Here is a 21872-nt window from a genome sequence, read left to right as displayed (position 1 = left end):
CTTAGCCGGGTGTGGTGGTGCGTCCCCGTAGTCCCAGCAGAGGCAGGAGAATCACTTGAACCTGGGAGGTGGAGGTTGCAGTGAGCTGAGATCATGCCACTGCACTCCAGCGTGGGCGACAGAGTGAGACTCCATCTGGAAAAAAAAAAAAAAAGAATTAAGAGATTCCTTGAGAAAAATGTAAAACCTAAGGGTGTATTATTAAGGGTTGCCACTGGTCAGCTCTGGGTTGCAGGCATTACAACGGAATGTGGGCTCTGAGTCCTGCTTGGATCTAGGCATCTGTGGGTTGAATGGGGGAAGAGGAGGGTCTGCATCCCAGAGTGGGTGGGGATTCCAGCATGAGACCCTCAGGGACTAGTGGTGGAAGTCCCAAGGAAGGGACTCAAGAGGGCCTTTGGGGAAGAAACTGGGAGGTGCGTGAACCAGGCCCCTCGGGGTGCCGCTTACTTTGCTGTTGGAACTGAGGTCAAAGGTCCTGGGAGTTTACTCAGAGTGGAAGGACCCCACCCCTAGCTCCAGGCTTCAGGGTGACCTGTGGGCTGGCCCAGCTCCGTGTCTGACACCTCTCCTCTCCTCTCCCCCGGAGTCGTGTGTGTGGGAAGCTGGAGGCAGAGCTGAGCCGACCAGACAAGGGTGCCGGAAAGAGCCTCCAGGGTTTCCAGCATCCTGGAGCCGGTGGCAATTTTAGTGAAGCTGATGGTGATGGCGACACTGATGATAGTGTTGGTGACGTGTGGTGACAGGGACAGTGATGGTGGCACGCATCGTGATGTGTCGAAGGCAGCGTCGGTGCTGGTGGCAGTGCTGGTGATGGAGATGGTCATGACCGTTCCACAAGAGGAGATACTGACAGTGGGAACGCTGCCCACCTTTCTGCCTCTGGAGAGGGAGGAGGGGCCTCTTTGTACCATCCATAAGGGCTGGCATACGTAGGGGGTAAAAATAGAAGCTCGGCGGTGCCGCCTCCCTTTCCAGCAAGGGCAGGCGCAGGCTGGGGGTGGAGGAGCTGGCTGTCAAGATGGTCTGCAGCAAACGTGATCTTCCCCGCCCTGAACACTTGTGCCTGATATGACGCCCCAGGTTCTGCCCCAGGAGCAGAGTCTGCCTCCCTGGATGGACTGGCAGCTCCTAGGGCAGGAGGGTCCTTGGTGCTGGGGGTGCCTACATCTTCCCAAATCAGACGCCTGGGAAATATGGATGTCCACCTGATGCTGACCCATGAAGCTGGGCTGCTGAGTCCTCTGGTGGGGGTAGCCCTAATAAAGGGAGAGGCCGCACACAAAGTGCTTACGATCCCTGGGCCTGAAGTGCGATACCTGAATTGAGACCAGGCCAGTGATTTTACCTTTCTAAGCCTCAGTTTTCTCATCTCTGAAATGGGGAGAATTATAGTACCCATGTTATAGGGTGGTGTGTGGCACCAGCCCTCCCAGCATTCATGGTCATCTCTTCCTCTGCTAATGGGGAATGGGCCCCTGTAGCCGTGCAGACAGAGCCCGCCGTCTGGTGGTCTGGGCTTCCCCGGGGACCTTCCCCTGCAGCTGCTTGTGGGAGCCTTCAGCCTTGCACTTACCGGAACCCTTGCTTTTCCCTTGGCAGGATCGACAAGACCATGTTGGCGAGTCTGAAAGTCAAGTAAGTGGCTGTTTCCTGTTCTGTAAAGGCCAGCGATGATGGCGGGTTGGGGTGCGTTTGGGGCCCTCGTTCCCTGCAGGTTGTGGGAGACACGAAGGGGCTGTCATGTTTGTCAGATTCCAGGCCGAGTCCATGATGCTTCCAGATTGGAACTTATTCCTGGGGTGTTCAGGGAAAGGTAGGGGTGGGAATGGAATCTCCAGGGGCCAGGAGGGAGTGTGTGTAGCAGGTGTGACATTCAGGCCCATAATCTGTCACTTTGATTTTTAGAAAGATAATTATATTGGGCCTGGCGCAGTGGCTCACACCTGTAATCCCAGTAGTTTGGGAGGCCGAGGCAGGCGGATCACCTGAGGTCAGGATCGAGACCAGCCTGGCCAACATGGTGAAACTCTGTCTCTACTCAAAATACAAAAATTAGCTGGGCATGGCGGTGCATGCCTGTAATCCTACCTATTCGGGAGGCTGAGGGAGGAGAATCACTTGAACCCAGGAGGTGCAGGTTGCGGTGAGCTGAGATTGTGCCATTGCACTCCAGCCTGGGCGACAGAGTGAGATTCCATCTCCAAAAAAAAAAGATAATTATATTTTCTCTCACTTTAATTTTTATGTGAAGTCCCAATCCTGTCAGTGACTTTCTGACATTCTTCACCTACTGGGACCTGACTACACCCCAGGGTGTGCGTGCGTGTGTGTGTGTGTGCGTGTGTGTGTGTGTGTGTGTGTGTGTGTGTGGTATCAGCTGCTGCTCATCAAGTCATTTGTTGCCAGGTATATCAGCATGGGCAGCCAGGCCCTGGGGCTTACTGAGGATTCCACACCAGACTCAGAGTCTGGGAATTGCCTGCCTCAGTTTGCCGCGTCTCTTGGTCTGTCTGCCGAGGTCCTTAGCAGGCACAGCACTCTCCTAGGATCTCTGACCTGTCTGCCCTCAAACCACCTTCATTCCCTTTTTCTCTATGTTTCTGGCCAGACTCTTTCATCTGCAACCTGATCCCCTTTTTCCTTTGAGACTTAACCAGAGTATAGCCTACTTCCAGCTGCACCCCTCCCTTGGGGCAGTGAGTACTGACTAACCACCTGCTCCTATGGAGTGAATTGAAAGGAGGGAAATTCTAGGAGGAAAAAAGCATTGGCCTCGAGCTGAAAATATTCTCTTGGCACATGTGAATTAGCTTATGCATGGAAAATTCCTCCAATGAGCCGCCCTCCTTCCGAGGCAGCTTCCCTGGGTCATCACTCCCCCATCTCGGCAGAAGGCTTTTCCTGCCTGGTCTCCTCCTGTCGTGCCGTTCAGTTGCCGGCACTGGTTGTGTATCATCCCTGGACGCAGGTCCCTGGGCAAAGCACAGCCAGTCTTGAGGGCTGGCATAAAAGAGGGTCAAAATAAGAGGCTTCCCACTTTGGCTGGTTTTGCTTGAAAAGGTGAGGCTAGGCAGTGAGCAGGGCCGGGATCAGGGACAGTCTGCTCCTCCCCTTTGAGAGCTTTCAGTTTTTCTGTTGAGCTGATGCCAGGAGTCCAGGCGTGGTGGCTCACACCTGTAATCCCAGCACTTTGGGAGGCTGAGGTGGGTGGATTGCCTGAGGTCAGGAGTTCGAGACCAGTCTGGCCAACATGGTGAAACCCTGTCTCTACTAAAAATAGAAAAAATTAGTCGGGTGCAGTGGCAGGCGCCTGTAATCCCAGCTACTCGGGAGGCTGAGGCAGGAGAATTGCTTGAACCTGGGAGGCGGAGGTTGCGGTAAGCCGAGATTGCACCACTCTATTCCAGCCTGGGCAAAAAGAGTAAAACTTCATCTAAAAAAGTCTAGAGCTGAGGCCAGAGTGCCATGGAGTAGTCCTGAAAGACTGCCTGGAGGAGGTTGCCTCTAAAGCAGCTCTTAAAGATAGCACAGGACAGTGGGACCCCCGTGCCTGTGCTGGCTTGGCATGGTGTGTGCATCAGGGTGTGTGTACATCATTCAGTCTGGAGGTGTCTGGCCTTTAGTTTCCATGCCTTTTGTCCAATGGGCACATAGTGTCTGGCTTTCCTAGAGCATATCTGCATACTGAGTGAGATGCCAGCATGAAGCAGAGTTACTGAGGGGTGTAGAGTGTTAAGAGTGTTCTTTTGGTGCTGTTTTGGGACATCCAGTTCAATTTCACAAGCATTTATCAACGGAGGGCCTGTTTGTAAATATAATGTTTGTAACCTGGAAGTGTACCAGTTACAGGGTTGAGGGAGGAGCTGGGGGCATGGGCCAGTGTTGAGACTGGGACCCCAATGGGTCTTTGGGTGATATCTGGGAAGGTGATATTGGGATGATGGCTTGGGACAATGTGTAGCACTGTATTCCTAATTTTATCAGTTAAGATTCCTTTGATTGCAAGAAACAAAAATCTGGTATTATCTGGTTAAGCAAAAGATGGAACTTATGGGAAAGAAAGCAGGGTGCCCCCAGGGAACCCAAGGGGAGGAAGCAGAGCCAGAGCTCAGGAGCAGCTGAACCAGGAACTGGAAACCCATTGCCATCAAAATCCCAGCTAGCTTCTTCGCAGACATTGATAAGCTGATCCTGAGATTCACATAGAAGTTCAAAGATACTCTTGAAAAAGAAGAACAAAGTTGGTGGACTCATTCTTCCTGATTTCAAAACATATTGCAGCCAGGTGTGGTGGCTCATGCCTGTAATCACAGCACTTTGGGAGGCCGAGGTGGGCAGATCATTTGAGGTCAAGAGTTTGCCAACAGCCTGGCCAACATGGTGAAACCCCATCTCTACTAAAAATAAAAAAATTAACCCAGCATGGTGGTACACACCTGTAATCCCATCAACTCGGGAGGCTGGGACAGGAGAATTGCTTGAACCTGGGAGATGGATGTTGCAGTGAGCTGAGATCATGCCATTACACTGCAGCCTGGGTGACATAGCGCAATTTTTTGAGATTCTGTCTCAAAAAAAAAAAAGTATTGCAAAGCTATGGTAATTAATACAGTGTGGTACTGACATAAAGATGGGCAAACAGATTGATCCAGTAGAATTCAGTTCAGAGATAAGCCCTTGTGTTTATGGTCAATCGATGAGGCAGCCAAGTGCCAACTGTTGGTGCCCCTGAGTCACCAAGATGCCCCCTCCCTCTGCCTCTGCTGGGTGAGGGATCTCTCCGTCTACAGCAGCACATTGCATTCCCCGCCATGTAGCAGATCCTCCTGGGCTGCGGCCTGTGCTCCCTGGTTGCTGTGGCTCCCTTCCCAGGGACCTTGATGCCTCCCCAGGCGTCCCTGAGGCATGCAGCTCTGACGATGGGGGTCTGGCCTCACCATTATTAAGCATCAACTGTGTGCTAAGTCTTCATTGCTCTGTTTTCCTGAGGCTTTGCAGCCACCTCGTGAAGCAGGTACCATTACGCTCTGCATTTTACAGATGAGAAAGTGGAGACTGGGTGCGGCGGCTCACACCTATAATCCCAGCACTTTGGGAGGCCAAGGTGGGTGGATCACGAGGTTAGGAGTTCAAGACCAATCTGGCCAATATAGTGAAACCCCGTTTCTACTAAAAATACAAACCATTAGCCAGGTTTATTCATATGTGCCTGTAATCCCAGCTACTCGGGAGGCTGAGGCAGGAGGATCACATGAAACCTGGAGGCGGAGGTTGCAGTGAGCTGAGATTGCACCATTGCACTCCAGCCTGGGTGACAGTTTGAGACTCTGTCTCAAAAAAAAAAAAAAAAGAAAAGAAATTGGAAGGCCAGGCGCGGTGGCTCACACCTGTAATCCCAGCACTTTGGGAGGCTGAGGCGGGTGGATCACGAGGTCAAGAGATCGAGACCATCCTGGTCAACATGGTGAAACCCCGTCTCTACTAAAAATACAAAAAATCAGCTGGGCATGGTGGCGCGTGCCTGTAGTCCCAGCTACTCAGGAGGCTGAGGCAGGGGAATTGCCTGAACCCAGGAGGCGGAGGTTGCGGTGAGCCGAGATCGCGCCATTGCACTCCAGCCTGGGTTACAAGAGCGAAACTGGAGACCCCTAGAGTTTAGGAGATTCGCTTAAGGTCTTTGCTTAAGGAAGTCACAGAGCTGGGCTTTGAATCTGGGTCTGTGCTTTGTGGGTGGAGCTGCGTGGTTCTCAGCACCTGTCTCCCGCCCTACTTTCCATTTTCTTTCCCTGATGTGCTCGGCGGCTGTGTATATAGAATCTGTGGCCGCAGAATGCACCTCTGCCTCCACAGCACCGTGTGTGAGAAGGGCCCTGGTTTGCTGGGGCCCATTCCCTTGCTGGAGGCCTGGATTGAATGGGGTCTGTGGTGCTGGATGAGTTGGACACTCAGAAGCAACTTAACTGCCGTGCGAGGTCTAGGGGCCACAGAGCCACGCTGGAACGCCGGAGGGGAGGTGGTTACAGTATCACGCAGGAGGAGGAGGAGGCTTGTGTGTGGGATAGAGCCCCAGGCTAACACGTGGGCAGATCGTGAACCCCTCTGGGTCAGTTTCCCCATCTGTAAAATGGGAAGGATGGATCAGTGCCCAGATGCTCTCTTCTAGCCTTCACATTCTAGGAGTTTGCATCCATACCTGGGGTCCTTTTGTATTTTTCTCAGGTCCTTGGTGGTGGTAGGGGCTTGCCGTTGAGTGAGTGCATGCCTGTGTCAATGGAAGTCTTGGTGAGCAGGGGCTCTGCACATTTAATCTCTGACTCCTTAGGGCCTGCCCCATGCCTGGCACAAAGGAGGTTTGAGTCTGAATGTGTTTGCTGAATGAATCAGTTATGGGGTGTTGTGGTTGGCCCATCACATGCATGTGGAAGGCTGGAGAGAAAGAGGCAGGCTCAGCAAGTGGGCTCCCTCCTCTCCCATTTGCTCTAGGGGCCAGCTGGGGACAAGGTTCCTGTCAGCCAGGCACCTGGAGTTTTCCTGTGGAGATCCTTGAAGCAGCAGCCGGAGGGGGAGGATCTGAGCCGGGACCCTCCTAGTTGTTCCTTGGCTCCTTTTTTTTTTATTTGAGATGGAGTCTCCCTCTTGTCGCCCAGGCTGGTGGGGTGCAGTGGCACGATCTCAGCTCACTGCAACCGCCGCCTCCCAGGTTCAAGCTATTCTTCCACCTCAGCTTCCTAAGGGGCTACAGGCATGTGCCACCATGCCCAGCTTTTTTTTTTTTTTTTCTTCTGATTTTTAGTAGAGATGGGTTTCGCCATGTTGGCCAGGCTGGTTTCGAACTCTCTACCTCAGGTGATCTGCCTGCCTCAGCCTCCCAAAGTGCTGGGATTACAGACGTGAGCCACCGTGCCTGGCCAAAACCTCTGCTCCTTTTTTGCTGGCCCCTGTGCTGCCTCCACAGAGACCCCAGCGTCTTTGTTAAAGAAAGAGATGCATGTGTGTGCGTGTGCGTGTGTATGCGTGTGTGTGCGTGTGTACCTGTCTGCTGCATGGGCTCCAGCCACCTGGGGTGATTGTCTTGCACAGGGACTGGCTGTGGTAACATGGAGCGAGCATGTGGATGGCTCAGGGCAGCCCGTCACCACTGCCGGGCACTCTCACACACGCCCCTGAGGAGCAGGGAAGCCTAAAATCCATTGCCTGTAGGAAAAAAATCCAGCTTTTTAGCGGATGTCTCCCGCCCTTGTTCCCTAGAAGTGGCACCTCAGGGAAGGGATAAAGCCCGTGATGGGGCCGAGGTGCGGCTGTACTCTGATTTCTTCCTCAGGAGATGGGTGGGGAAGGCCTGGAGGAGCCCTGTCTGGCTGGGCCAGCATGTCAATTCTGCCGTGGTTTGGCTGGAAGATACCACACAGCCACTGCTATTCTAAGTTTCAGATTTACCCAGCTAAGAGTTCAAAATCCTGCTAGAAATGAAGGGGCCACGCAGGGTGGAGCACAGGGTGTCTCTGTCCAGCTTTCCCTGGTCGCTGGAGGCTCCAGCGTCAGCTGTTGGAAACATTGTCCAGGAGTGCAGGGGCTTGCCACAGCCAGGAAGCTTGATTTCTTCTCTGCCACAACCCTTTGATGATGATGATGATGATGATGATGATGATGATGATGATTTTTGAGACAGAGTCTCACTCTGTTGCCCAGGCTGGAGTGCAGTGGTACGATCTCGGCTCACTGCAAACTCCACCTCGTGGGTTCAAGCAATTCTCCTGCCTTAGCCTCCCAAGTAGCTGGGATTACAGGTGTCTGCCACCATGCCCAGCTAATTTTTGTATTTTTTAAAGTAGAGATGGGGTTTTGCCATGTCTGGCTGGTCTCGAACCCCTGACCTCGTGATCCACCTGCCTCGGCCTTCCAAAGTGCTGGGATTATAGGTGAGAGCCACCGTACTGGTCTATTATTTATTATTATTATTGTTTTTGAGACGGCGTCTCACTCTGTTGCCCAGGCTGGAGTGCGATCTTGGTTCACTGTGACACCTTTGCCTCCTGGGTTCACGTGATTCTCCTGCCTTAGCCTTCTGAGTAGCTGGGACTACAGGTATGCACCTTTAGGTCCAGCTAATTTTTTTGTATTTTTAGTAGAAGGGAGATTTTGCCGTGTTGCCAGGCTGGTCTCAAACTCCTGAGCTCAAGCGATCCTCCTGCCTTGGCCTCCCAAAGTGCTGGGATTAGAGGTGTGAGCCACTGTGCCTGGTCTGCCACAACCCTTTTAAACCCAGGCTTCCCTCCCCATTCTGTGAGAATTATGCACAAGGCTGGGAACAGTGGCTCACGCCTGTAATCCCAGCACTTTCAGAGGCCGAGGCAGGAGGATTGCACGAGCCCAGGAGTTTGAGACCAGCCTGGCCAACATGGCGAAACCCTGTCTCTACTAAAAATACATGCACCACCATGCCCAGCTAATTTTTGTATTTTCAGTAGAGACAGGGTTTTGATCCACCTGCCTTGGCCTCCCAAAGTGCTGGGATTACCGATGTGGGCCACCACGCCTGGCCCTTGATTCCGATTTTACCGCTTTTTTCATTCACCAGTTGAAGGCCAAGACTGCCGATTCATTTCCCCAGCTTTGGCCACCAGGTCTTTGTTTACTATAGATTACAAGAATTCTTGAGACACCACGATGATGTTCTAGAACCCTCTGGGGCCAATTCATCCTGGTCAGCTCTTCTACCCACCTAGGGCGTCTGCTGAGAGTTTGCTGGGGTTGTCAAGGACAGGGGGAGCTTGATGTTTTTGGGGGTAGACAGCTGAGTCAGTTCAGCCTACATTTACTGGGCACCCACACTCTGCAGGGAGATAGACAGTTGCCCTGGAACGGGACGAGGGCTGTGATGCCCTCAGGAAGGATGGGGGGCGGTGTCTCCCGGAGACCTGGTGATGCCTGAGCCGTCTCCAAGGGTGTATAAGGTCAGGAGTGGAGAGAGAACGGCGCTCCAGGCAGTGGGCGCGAAGCAGCTCCAGCAGGCGAGGCTTGGGAGCAGTGATTATTACCAGACGGAAGTAAGGGTCGGAGTGTGGGGTCTGGGGGAAGTGGGGCCAGGGCTAGGAGGGTAGGGGAGCTGTGCTGGAAGCTGTGCTGGATCAGAGGGCTTTGGGCCAGGGGGATGCTATGGTGAGCTTGAGTCTGAGGGCCCCCCTGGCTGACTGGAGGGGTTAGGAGGCGGGGAGGCCAGGAGGGGATATTGAGACAGCCACATAGAAAGAGGTCCCTGAGAACCTCCTCCCTGCCTGCACTCTAGGGTGGAGTCTCCCTCGGAAGGTTTGCAGAGGGGAGGATCCTGGCTTCTCCTGTTCTGAGGCGGTAACCTGGGGACCCAATCTGTGAGATGGGGGCCTGTCAACAGGAACCTCTCTCGCTTTGCTGAGTTTTTTTCCTTTTCGCCCAATAAACCCCATTGTTCTCACCCTTCTTTTGTGTCCAAGAGCCTCGTCTTTCCTGGTCGTGTGACAAGGACCCCGTTTTTAGCTGAACTAAGGAGAAAGCCTTACAGTAGTATGGGGCTGGCGGGAGTGGCCTTCCCTGCCTGGCGCTGGTTTGGAAGGTGTGGGCGAAGGTGAGAGAAGGGTCAGGTGGGGACTCTAAGCAGGCTTCCTGTGAGCGCTGGGTAGATGCTGGTCCCATTCATGGAGATGGAGAACTGGGGAGTTTGGGCAGCTTGGGGTTGGAAGAGGGGTAGGGCTCTGAGTGGAAAATCTGCCCTCCACTTCCCACTCTGCTCTTCCGTTGGCCTGAGATCCACCTTATGCCTCCTGCCCTGGGGAAAGGGCAGAGGAGAGAGCGGCATCCTGAGGGCTGCCAGAGCTGGTCTGTGGCCGGGAAGCAGCTTCAGTGTCCCCTCCCTAGGCCGGCTTGGCTCCTGGGTGCCTTTGGCAGGTGAGCTCCAGGTGAGAACTGGCCGGTGTGGCTGCCCTTGTGATGGACAGCTGGCTACCCAGCAGAACCCGCTTTTAGATACCTTCCAGGTGAGAACGTGCCCATTTCTTTCTCAGGTGGCAGACTCGGTTCGTTGATTTCTTCAGGAGGGCCCTGCGCCTGAGGACAGCGTTGGCGTGTGTGGGCTGTGTAGGCGTGTGCAGGGATGTGTAGGTGTGTGTGCAAGCTTGCCCGCGCAGGTGGACATGAGTGTTGAGGACCCATGTGGGTGCCTGTGTGGTGCCTTTTTTGGCTTGAGCAAGTTCCTATGGTAACCATGAACAGGCCTGTTTTGGGATCCGGAGTCTTGGGGCGTGAGTGGCTGCAGGGAGAAGTGGGGAAGGCGAGTGCTTAGCTGGCGGTTGGCTGTGGCTTGATTTCATTGCCAGGCACCGGGGCTGCTCCTGGAGGTGCCATTTGCCAGGCGGCAAGGTCTGCAAACTCCGGGCCTCATGTGTTCCTGGCCCTCGTCCTGGCCAGTCCCTGCCATGCCCAGGAAGCCCTGGTGAGTCCCTGCTCTGGTTTCTCATTGGACAGACAGCTCCCTGGACTTGGCCAGGTCTTGTGGGTACCTGCTGAGGACAGGCAGGGAGCCGGCTGGCAGCCCTGGCCCATAGGTATTAGGAATTGGGGCTCTTCTGCGATGGGTGTGGGACAGTGGGCAGGAGGGGCTTTGCTTATTCGTGGAGCCCGTGAGGGTGTTTTCCGTGTGGCTGGTGGCATGGCATGGCCCTTGTGGATACCCTGGGACAGGGCTAACTGTGTTAATGTGAGGGTAAGGGCAAGGACGCAGGAGAGGAAAATGTGGACGGGGTGGCCTGTGGCTGCCAGCCTGGACCCAACCATCCGTGGAGGACCCCCTCACCCCATTTAGCTCCTGGATCCTCATGAACCCCCAGGCCTCTGGCCGTGTACTCGGGCTTCCTTGCTGGGCTCCCCAGGCCCAGAGGCCCACTGGCCTGGCCTGGATGGGAAAGCTCACAGTCCTGTGGAAGAGGCCAGAGGGCTCTGCTTGGCTTGCTGTGAGCTGGATTTGGCCAAGGCCAGGTGAGAATTGCTCCTACTGGGCTCTGGAGAAAGACTTGTGTCTCCCCAGACTGTGCACCCCTGGTGCTTCTGCTCCATGCACTGCAAGACCCCTGGGTGTGACGGACACCCCCTCACCAGCCACCATTGGAGATGCTCCTGATGGACAAGGGCCCATGCAGCACCCAGGGGCCATACAGAGACGGCACTGGTGTCTGGGAGCGGGGTGGCACCTTCTATCCCCTTTCTTTCGCTGGCTCTGCTGGGGCAGGCATCAGGGAGTCGGGGATGTGGGTGTCAGTAGGGGTTGTCAGTGGCCTCTCTGGCTTGTGCTGGAACCACCCCCCCCACCCCAGGGTTCCTTCCTCTGCCTCTGAGAAGGCTCTGGGTGAGGCTATGCTGGGGCCGGGGCCGTGTGTGTGGCAGGAGTTGCTGGGGCCGGACAGAGGCTGAGGCCCTGGTGAAGGGCGAGGGGAGCAAGTGTGGACCTGGCATGCTTTGTCTGGACCACCCAGGGAGCCTGATCCCTGATGGGCCTCCCTGGGGGTGTTGGAAGAGGGAGAGGGGAGCCTTCAGGGGAGACCCCCAGATCTCTGGAGTCCTGGAATCTTACGGCTTGAAGTAAAAAAGTGAAATTAGCCTTTATGCAAATCTCTTGTATCCCTGAAACTAGTCACCCAAGCTGTGTTTGATTACCTCTAGGGACAGTGAGCTCATGACCTTGTATGGATGTCTGTTTTATTGCAGTACAACTGCTTGCTCGGAGCTGACCGCTGTTTTCATCTGGAATCTCTGGAATGCATTGCTTGGTCCAGTCTTGACCCCTTGGCCCTCACGTCCCCGCCTGCCCCCATTCAAAGAGGCTCATCCCTGTTTCTCCTGAGAGCCCTGCAGACCCTTGCAGGCTGCTTTTTCACCCTGAGTCTTCTCTTCCACCCCTTGGCTGGTTACCCCGGCTTCTTTGGCTGTATTTGGGACCTGCCAGAGCTCATCTTTGTCTGCAGGGTTCAGGTTTTCCAGGCAGCCTGCAGGAGCCCCAGGGACGCGAGGATGGACAGCTAGAGGTTATGGGCTTCACCATCCTTATTTACAGATCAGAAAGCTGAGACCCTGAGCAGGGGCGCTGCTAACTTGCAATAGGACAGCATGGAGGTGGTGGGAGCAGGGTCGGGACGAGAGGCTGCTCTCGTTGTCTGACATGCCAGCCCCTGCTGCTTCTCCTGCTCTCCATCAGCTCCATCCTTGCTGCTTTCTGACTTGGGCCCTTAGCTGTTGGGCATTGCAGGAATGCTGGCCTGTCTCAGCAGAGCTTCCATTTTACAGCAGCAGCTGGAAATCTGGAGGTATTTTGTTTTTGTTTTTGTTTGTTTTTTGAGACAGAGTCTTGCTCTGCCATCCAGGCCGGAGTGCAGTGGTGCGATCTCAGCTCACTGCAACCTCTACCCGCTGGGTTCAAGTGATTCTCCTGCCTCAGCATCCCGAGTAGCTGGGATTACAGGCGCCTGCCCCTGTGACCGGCTAATTTTTGTATTTTTTATAAAGACGAGGTTTCACCGTGTTGGCCAGGCTGGTCTTGAACTCCCAACCTCAGGTGATCTGCCGGTCTCGGCCTCCCAAAGTGCTGGAATTAGAGGTGTGAGCCATTGCACATCGCTGGAAATCTGAAGTTTTAGACAAAATCTTGAAAGCAAACTGCAGACTTTGAAGAACAGTGCTGGCTACAGACCAGAGTCAGCTGGGCCCTCTGCTTTGGTCCCCTCCTTAGGTCTCAGCTCCTGTGTCTTTGTGGCTGACTCCCAAATCCCTCTCCCCAGGTCACCCCCAACAACCATGCTCTTGCCCCGACCTCAGCCGCTGGCCAGTCATTTCCAGCTCCATTCCCAGACTGGACTGCGTCTCAATTAACCTTTTCTCTCTTTCAGATCCAGTTCTTTCTATCACTGGGTTGAGAAGCCTCTGAGTCATGGGGGGTGGTTCCTCCTGTCTCCCGGTTCAGGCCCATTATCTCCTGCCCAGACAGTGACAAAGGCTTTCTGATTAACCTCTTCCTCTGGTCTCTGCCAGCTGTGACTAATTCATCATCCCTAAAGCTGGCTCCAGCTCTGCCTTCCCTGCTCCTAGGCCCCCGCCCGAAGGCGCATCTTGATAGTGATGACTCTGATGGGCTTCTTATGCCCAGGATGCTGGCCAGGGACCCTCAGCCCCCAGCTGGTGGGGGTGGTCTTGGATTAACAGTAAAGTTTGTTCCTTCCCCTCCCCAGCGTGGTGGTTCTCAAACTTTTCTGTGCTTTGGTCTCACCTGGAGGTGCTTTTAGAAATTCTGATGCCCAGATCGTACCCAGTTCCAATTCAATCTGAATGTCCGGGGGTGGGATCCAGCATCAGTACTTTTAAAAGATGCCCTGGTGATTCCAAGGGGCAGCCAAATCTGGGAAGCACTGCCCGAAGGATAAACAAGGGTGGTGACTGTTAGTGGCTCAGCAATGGTTAAAATGGGCCCTGGCGGGTGTGAGCCACTCCGGCCTGGCTTCTGTTAACCTTGGAGGCTGGATGGTTCTTTGTCATGCGGTGCTGTCCTGTGGCCCACCCCTCACCGTGGTAATGAAAATGTCTCCAGGCTGGGTGCAGTGGCTCACACCTGTTATCCCAGTGCTTTGGGAGGCTGAGACAGGTGGATCACCCGAGGTCAGGAGTTCCAGACCAGCCTGACCAACATGGGGAAACCCTGTCTCTACTAAAAATACAAAAAAAATTAGCCGGGCATGGTGGCACATGCCTGTAATTCTAGTTACTTGGGAGGTTGAGGCAGGAGAATCACTTGAACCCAGGAGGCAGAGGTTGTAGTGAGCTGAGATTGTGCCACTGCTCTCCAGCGTGGGCAACGGAGTGAGTCTACAACTCAAAAAAACAAAAAATAGAAAATGTCTCCAGAAAGGCTGGGCGTGGTGGCTCGCGCCTGTAATCCAAGCACTTTGGAGGCCGAGGCGGGCGGATCACCTGAGGTCGGGAGTTCAAGACCAGCCCAACCAACATGGTGAAACCCCATCTTTAAAAAAAAAAGTGTCTCCAGACATTGCTCTGTTTCTGGGGCAGTGGTATAAAATCTCCCTACTCCATTGAAAACCACTGCTGTAGGTCTAGTAGGTTCGCCTTGTCAGCATTCTCAGATATTCACAGAAGAAAAGCAGAAAAGGGCACCAACTGGGGACCCCACCTTACCGGTTCATTTTTGGGCTTTGCAGTCAGGCAGCCTCTGTGTAAATCCTGACTCTACCAGCTGGGTGACCTGGGGCAAGTTACTTAACCTCTCTGTGTCTCTGTCAGCTTCTGGTTTGGTTTTGTTTTCTCACAACGGTGCTTCCTCTTGGCCTTCAGCTCCAGCAGGGTGGGACTTGCTGTTTGGAGCTGGCACTTTTGCCTGTTCGTGCTGTTCTGGCTCACAGGGAACGGCCATTGACTCTTCCTTCCCTGTCGGCGTCAGGGTCCACATCCTGCCCGTCCGTCCAGGGCCGGCTTCGACGTGGCTTCCTCCATGCACAGCCCCTTCCCCATCGGCACGGAAGGCTCTCTTCCTCATGCCCCTGGAGCAGCCAAAACCTCAAGGGTCACATGTAGCTCCTCCTATGCTGTGGGGGTCTGGTGCTTTCTGTCTGAGTCCCTCTCCACCCGGGGTCTGAGGCCGTGGGAGCCTCTAGGGTGCCCAGCTGGGCTCTCACTGTTTGTTGCCCAGGTGAGGTGGCCGTCCCGTCCCTACCTTGGGCTCAGCTGTGAACCACCAAGTTACCGCAGTGTGATGCCTCCCTCCACCTCCACCCCAACACCCAGCTCATTCTGAGAGGGTGGAGCGGGCGGAAATCCGTGCCGGGCAGCCCACAAAGCCACATAACTGACTTTTGGAGCCCTGCCCTGTGGTGGGAGGGTTGGCGGCAGCCATTGCCCACTTCTTGGGTGCTTTGCCGCCAGTGGACGCCCCCTGGAATTGAGGAGCTCTGTGCTATGGGCCTGGGAACAGGACTCGGGAGGGACAGCCCCTGTCCCCACCCTGCCATGCCATGTTCAACCCTGCTGGGCAGCTGGACGTAGTGGGGACCCATGGCTGCCCACCTTGGCTGCAGTGCAGACTCACCTAGGGGACTGTGTGGAAATGCAGCTTCAGGGCCCCACCCTGGGGCCTGGGGACTCAGCCTCATCAAGCCTGGGTGGGGCCCAGGAAACCTGTGTGTTACTGGTGCTGAGGTAGTGCCGCCGATACAGCTGGCTTTGCAGCTGCATGGGAACCAGTGCCATTTAAAGCACTTTCCCCCGCAGTGCAGCGCTTAGGTTCCTGTACTCTGAGTGACCTGGGCCAAGCTGCGCACCCTCTCCATGCCCTGGCTTCTTTGGCTTCTTTTGAGGAGGATAATAGTACCTGCACATGGGTACTCTTGTCGTGAGGTTTAAATGCTCTTATCCGGGTGAAATGGGAACACGGTGCCTCGTACATAGTGCCCCACACATGTAGCCTGCCTGAACAGCTCTGATATTATTATTTTTGAGACAGAGTCTCACTCTGTCACCAGGCTTGAGTGCAATGGTGCGATCTCGGCTCACTGCAACCTCCGCCTCCCGGGTTCAAGTGATCCTCTTACCTCAACCCCCTGAGTAGCTGGGACTACAGGCGTGCGCCACCACGCCTTGCTACTTTTTGTATTTTTAGTAGAGACAGAGTTTCACCATGTTGATCAGGCTGGTCTCAAACTCCTGACCTCATGAGCTGCCGCCCCCCTTGGCCTCCCGAAGTGCTGGGATGACAGGCGTGAGCCACCACGCCCGGCCCCACTTCTGGTATTATTAATAACAGTCCTGGGCTGTGCGGTGACAGACATGTGACCGTGTGATGTGCCCCCATGCCTGCAGGCGTACTCACGCAGGCAAACTGTGCGTTGTGTACCAGCACCCAGGCCTGCCTGCCGAGGACAGATACGTGCACAGGGTGCACACGTGGACACAGTCACTGCTGGACGTGGTCAGAAGGGCAGACGTGTGTGTACACAAGGCCCCGACACGCGGGCTTTTATGTGATTCACTCTCTGACCTTATTCCTGGAGTTAGCAGCACCTGGGCTGAGCTCTGGGAGCCAAGGTGCCCCTTGTTTCCATAGAAACTATAATGCGGTAAAAATAGGTGGGGAGGAAAGAGATGGAAGAGTCCTGAGCTGGCTCCAAGGGGCGTCCTGCCTGCTGGGGGCCTTATTTCCACATCCCTGACCATACAAAGGTGCCTTTTTTTCCCTTAGGATAATGACATGGCAAACCTCTGGGTACTCATGACCCAGAACTGACTCTAGTTAATATTTTGTCTCGTTTTCATCAAACCCTTTTATTTTTATTTTTTTCGAGATGGAGTTTCACTCTTGTCGCTCAGGCTGGAGTGATCTCGGCTCATTGCAACCTCCGCTTTCCAGGTTCAAGTGACTCTCCTGCCTCAGCTTCCTGAGTAGCTGGGATTATAGACATGTGCCACCACACCCAGCTAATTTTTGTATTTTTATTAAAGATGGGGTTTCACTATGTTGCCCAGGCTGGTCTCCAACTCCGACTTCAGGTGATCCACCCGCCTCAGTCTCCCAAAGTGCTGGGATTGCATCGAAGCCTTTTATTTTTATTTTTAATTTTTTTTGAGACGGAGTTTCGCTCTTGTTACCCAGGCTGGAGTGCAATGGCGCGATCTCGGCTCACCACAACCTCCGCCTCCTGGGTTCAGGCAATTCTCCTGCCTCAGCCTCCTGAGTAGCTGGGATTACAGGCACGCGCCACCATGCCCAGCTAATGTTTTGTATTTTTAGTAGAGACGGGGTTTCACCATGTTTACCAGGATGGTCTCGATCTCTTGACCTCGTGATCCACCCGCCTCGGCCTCCCAAAGTGCTGGGATTACAGGCTTGAGCCACCGCGCCCGGCCCGAAGCCTTTTAAAAAAAATCGTGTTAAAATATACATAATATACGCTGGGTACGGTGGCTCACACCTGTAATCCCAGCACTTTGGGAGGCTGATGGTGGCAGTTCACAAGGTCAGTAGTTCAAGACCAGCCCAGCCAACATAGTGAAACTGCGTTTCCATAAAAATACAAAAGTTAGCCAGCTGTAGTAGTCTCAGCTACTTGGGAGGCTGAGGCAGGAGAACTGCTTGAATCCGGGAGGCGGAGGTTGCAGTGAGCTGAGATCACGCCACTGCACTCTAGCCTGGGCAACAGACAAAGACTCTGTCTCAAAAACAAAAAACATATGTGTGTGTATATATATATGTATATATATATATACACACACACACACACATACATACATACATACATATTATAAAACTTACCATTTCAGCCATTTTTAAGTGTACCATTTGGTGGCATTAATTACATTTACAATGCTGTGCAGCGATCACCATTACTTCTAGAACTTTTTCATCATCCCAAACTGAAATTTGTATACATTAAGTAATAACTGTCTTTTCCCATCTCCTCAGGCCCTGGCAGCCCCATTCACTTTCTGTTTCTATGAATTTGGCTGCTTTGTGAACTGTGTAGCGGTGAAATCATACACTATTTCTCCTTTTGTGTCTGGCTTATTTCACTTCCCATAATGTCTTCAAGGTTGTAGCATGGTACATCCATGTTGTATCATGTGTCAAAATTTCCTTTTTTTTTGAGACGGGGTCTTGCTCTGGCGCCAGGCTGGAGTGCAGTGGTGTGATCTTGGCTCACTGCAGCTTCCACCTCCCAGGCTCAAGTGATTCTCGTGCCTCAGTTTCCCATGTAGCTGGATTTACAGGTGTGCACCACCACACATGGCTAATTTTTGTATTTTTAGTAGAGACAGATAGGGGGTTTCGCCATGTTGACCAGGCTGGTTTCCGACTCCTGGCCTCAACTGATTCACCCGTCTTGGCCTCCCAAAGTGCTGGGATTACAGGCATGAGCCACTGTGCCCAGCTTAGAATTCCCTTCCTTTTGAGACTGAATAATATCCATTGTATGTATGTATCATATTTTGTTTATCCGTGTATTCACTGATGGACATTTGAGTTGCTTCCAGTTTTTTTTGCTGTTGGGAATAATGCTGCAGTGAACATAGGTGTATAAATATCTGGGTCTCTGTTTTCAATTCTTTTGGGTGTATGTTTAGGAGTGGAATTCCTGGATCATGTGGCAATTCTATATTTAATTCTTTTTTTTTTTTTTTTTTTTTTTTTTTATTTTTTTTTTTTTTTTTGAGCAGAGTTTTACTCTTTTGCCCAGGCTGGAGTGCAGTGGTGCAATCTCGGCTCACTGCAACCTCCACCCCCGGGTTCAAGCAATTCTCCTGCCTCAGCCTCCCAAGTAGCTGGAATCACAGGCACCTGCACCACACCCAGCTAGTTAATTTTTGTATTTTTAGTAGAGATGAGGTTTCACTGTGTTGGCCAGGCTGGTCTCGAACTCCTAACCTCAGGTGATCCACCCACCTCGGCCCCACAAAGTACTAGGATTACTGTGCCTGGCCTCTATGTTTAATTTTTTAAGCTTTTAAAAAAATTAAATAAAACACACACGTAAAGTTAAGTCCCTGTCATCATTTCTTCTTGCCTCCATTCCTCTATTTCCTCCATCCATAGGGGCTACCATTATCAGGAATTTGGGGTTTTCTCTCAGCCCGAATTTTAATTAATTTATGTTTGAGATGGAGTCTTGCTCTGTGGCCCAGGCTGAAGTGCAATGGCACGATCTTGGTTCACTGCAATCTCCACCTCCCAGGTTCAAGTGATTCTCCTGCCTCAGTCTCCTGAGTAGCTGAAATTACAGGTGTGCACCACCACACCTGGCTACTTTTCGTATTTTTAGTAGAGACGGGCTTTCACCATGTTGGGCAGGCTGGTCTTGAACTCCTGACCTCAAGTGATCCACTTGCCTTGCCTTGGCCTCCCAAAGTTTTGGGATTATAGGCATGAGCCGTTGTGCCCTGCCTCAGCCCACATTTTTTTTTTTTTTTTTTGAGACGGAGTCTTGCTCTATCACCCAGGCTGGAGTGCAGTACCGTGATCCTGGCCCACTGCCACCTCCACCTCCCTGGCTCAAGAGATTGTCCTTCTTCAGCCTCCTGAGTGGCTGAAATTACAGGCATGCACCACCATGCCTGGCTAATTTTTTCTTTTCTTTTTTGAGACAGAGTCTCACTTTGTCACCTAGGCTGGAGTACAATGGCACGATCTTGGCTCACTGCAACCTCTGCCTCCAGGTTCAAGTAATTCTCCTGTCTCAGCTTCCCAAGTAGCTGGGACTACAGGCACATACCACCATGCCCAGCTAATTTTTGTATTTTTAATAGAGATGGGGTTTCACCATGTTGGCCAGGATGGTGTCGATCTCTTGACCTCGTGATCTGCCCGCCTCAGCCTCCCAAAGTGCTGGGATTATAGGCGTGAACCACCACGCCTGGCTTAATTTTTGTATTTTTAGCAGAGACAGGGTTTCACCATGTTGGCCGGGCTAGTCTCCAACTCCTGACCTCAGGTGATCCACTGGCCTTGGCCTCCCGAAGTGCTAGGATTACAGGCGTGAGCCACCACACCCGGTTAGAAGCACATTTTATTTTATTTTATTCTTTATTATACAGACATTAACGGGGCTCTGAATAGGCTCATGGAAACCCTCATGGCCCAACCGTCAGATCATCTTGTCTGAGCCCCCCTTGAATCCCTCTCCACAGGCCCAGGGATGTGCTTCTCTTCTCTCTTTTTCTGCGATGGATCACAAGCATTTCCATATATTACTACGCTCTTTTTTCCCTCTTTAAAAATAGCACTTTTCAGCCGGGCGCAGTGGCTCACACCTGTAATCCCAGCACTTTGGGAGGCTGAGGTGGGTAGATCACGAGGTCAAGAGATCAAGACCATCCTGGCCAACATGGTGAAACCCCATCTCTANTGAGGGACTGAGGTAAATCACCTTACTGAAATTAAGAATACTATGTGAAAAATTATATACAAACAGCTGTATTCCCTTGCTTAGTTCCCAAAATGCTGGCTAAAGAGAAGAGTCTAGGCTGGGTGCAGTGGCTCACGCCTGTAATCCCAGCACTTTGGGAGGCTGAGGTGGGTAGATCACGAGGTCAAGAGATCAAGACCATCCTGGCCAACATGGTGAAACCCCATCTCTACTAAAATACAAAAATTAGCTGGGCATGGTGGCGTGTGCCTGTAGTCCCAGCTACTTGGGACGCTGAGGCAGGAGAGTTGCTTGAACCCAGGAGGCGGAGGTTGCAGTGAGCCGAGATTGTGCCACTGCACTCCAGCCTGGCGCCTGGCGACAAAATGAGACTCTGTCTCAAAAAATAAAAATAAAAAAAAAAACAAACCACTTTTCCTGATCACAAAAATAGTACGTGCTCACTGTAGGACATTTAGAGAATATGTACAAATATTGAAACTAAAAAATAAAAATATGACCCACCACTGAAAATATTATCATTCTGATGTTTCTTTCCTTTTTTTTTTTTTTTTTTTTTTTTTTTGTGAGGCAGAGTCTTGCTCTATTACCCAGGCTGGAATGCAGTGGCGAGCTACAGTTCACTGCAGCCTCCACCTCCTAGGCTCAAGCAATCCTCCCACTTCAGCCTCCCAAGTAGCTGAGACTACAGGCATCTGCCACCATGCCTGGCTAATTTTTTCTTTCTTTCTTTCTTTCTTTTTCGTAGAGGTGGGGTTTTGCCGCATTGCCCAGGCTGGTTTCAAACGCCTGGTCTCAAGTGATCCATCCACCTCGGCCTCCCAAAATGCTGGGATTACAGGTGTGAGCCACTGTGCCCGGCCAAGTGTCGCGTTTTAAACTTAAATTAACTAAGCACAATGAAAAATGCAGCTCCTCGATTGCACTAGCCACATTTCAAGGGCTCAGTAGCCACACATGGCTGGTGGCTACCATAGGCAACAACACAGATACAGAACCTTTTCATCATCATGGAAAGTTCCACCGGACAGCGCTGGTGGAGAATAACGTCCAGACTCTCCTGACTTCCAAAGGCCGGGCAAGCCCAGAGATTCAATGCAGTCTCTGACGGGTCACGCACTGTAGAAACGTTCCTGGACCCCTCCAGGACAGAAAGCATTTGAACCGCGTAAAGCCAGTGCCACCAGGTGGCGCCAAGGAGGCGGTGAGGATCTCAGCTGCAGCCCTGCCTCCTTGGGCAGACAGAGCAGAGAGAACTGTCACCTCCAGGGGTGCCGGTTCCACGTCAGCACCTCTTTCAAGCATAATAGGTCGTGGGCCCTGGTGTCTCACATTCACACACACACACACACACACACACACACACACACGTACATGCATTGAGACATGACCACACTGATCACACATACAGTCTCATTCGTGCTCAGAAACAGTCCCCCAAAAGGCACAAACACTGTCTTTGCCAATTGCCATTATAACAGCAACAAAAAGTAGCTGTTAGGCCGGGCATGGCAGTTTATGCCTGCAATCATGGCACTTTGGGAGGCTGAGGCCAGAGGATCACTTGAGCCCAGGAGTTTAACACCAGCCTGGGCAGCATTGTGAAACCCTGACTCCACAGAAAATTAAAAAAACATTAGCCAGACCTTGTGGTATGTGCCTGTAGTCCCCGCTACTTGGGAGTTAGGTGGGAGGATTGCTTGAGCCCAGGAGTGGGAGGCAACAGTGAGTTATGAGCACACTACCGCACTTCAGTCTAGAGGACAATAAGACTCTGTCTTTAAAAAAAAAAAAAAAAGCCAGGCATGGTGGCTCACACCTGTAATCCCAGCACTTTGGGAGGCTGAGGCAGTTGGATCACTTGAGGTCAGGAGTTCGAGACCAGCATGGCCAACATGGTGAAACCCTGTCTCTACTAAAAATACAAAG

At 52.6% G+C, this 21872-nt stretch overlaps 1 protein-coding gene across 15 annotated transcripts in view; it reads left to right on the top strand.

Annotated features, from left to right (window-relative positions):
- RAP1GAP2 (RAP1 GTPase activating protein 2) overlaps positions 1-21872 on the top strand; it is a 273881-nt gene that overhangs the window by 37090 nt on the left and 214919 nt on the right. For all 15 annotated transcript variants that reach the window (XR_005202360.1, XR_005202359.1, XM_017541614.2 and 12 more), the window contains one exon: positions 1603-1638. Coding sequence is in view for 13 of the 15 variants with exons in the window: in XM_017541614.2 (XP_017397103.1) it covers positions 1603-1638 (36 nt within the window). In the remaining 2 variants the exon portion in view is untranslated. The remainder of the gene's footprint in view (positions 1-1602; positions 1639-21872) is intronic.

This window comes from Cebus imitator, unplaced genomic scaffold (assembly GCF_001604975.1).
Source record: "Cebus imitator isolate Cc_AM_T3 unplaced genomic scaffold, Cebus_imitator-1.0 Scaffold136, whole genome shotgun sequence".
Lineage (NCBI taxonomy): Eukaryota > Metazoa > Chordata > Mammalia > Primates > Cebidae > Cebus > Cebus imitator.
The sequence above is the reverse complement of the archived record's forward strand: the minus strand, read 5'-3'. Positions and strand labels throughout refer to the sequence as shown.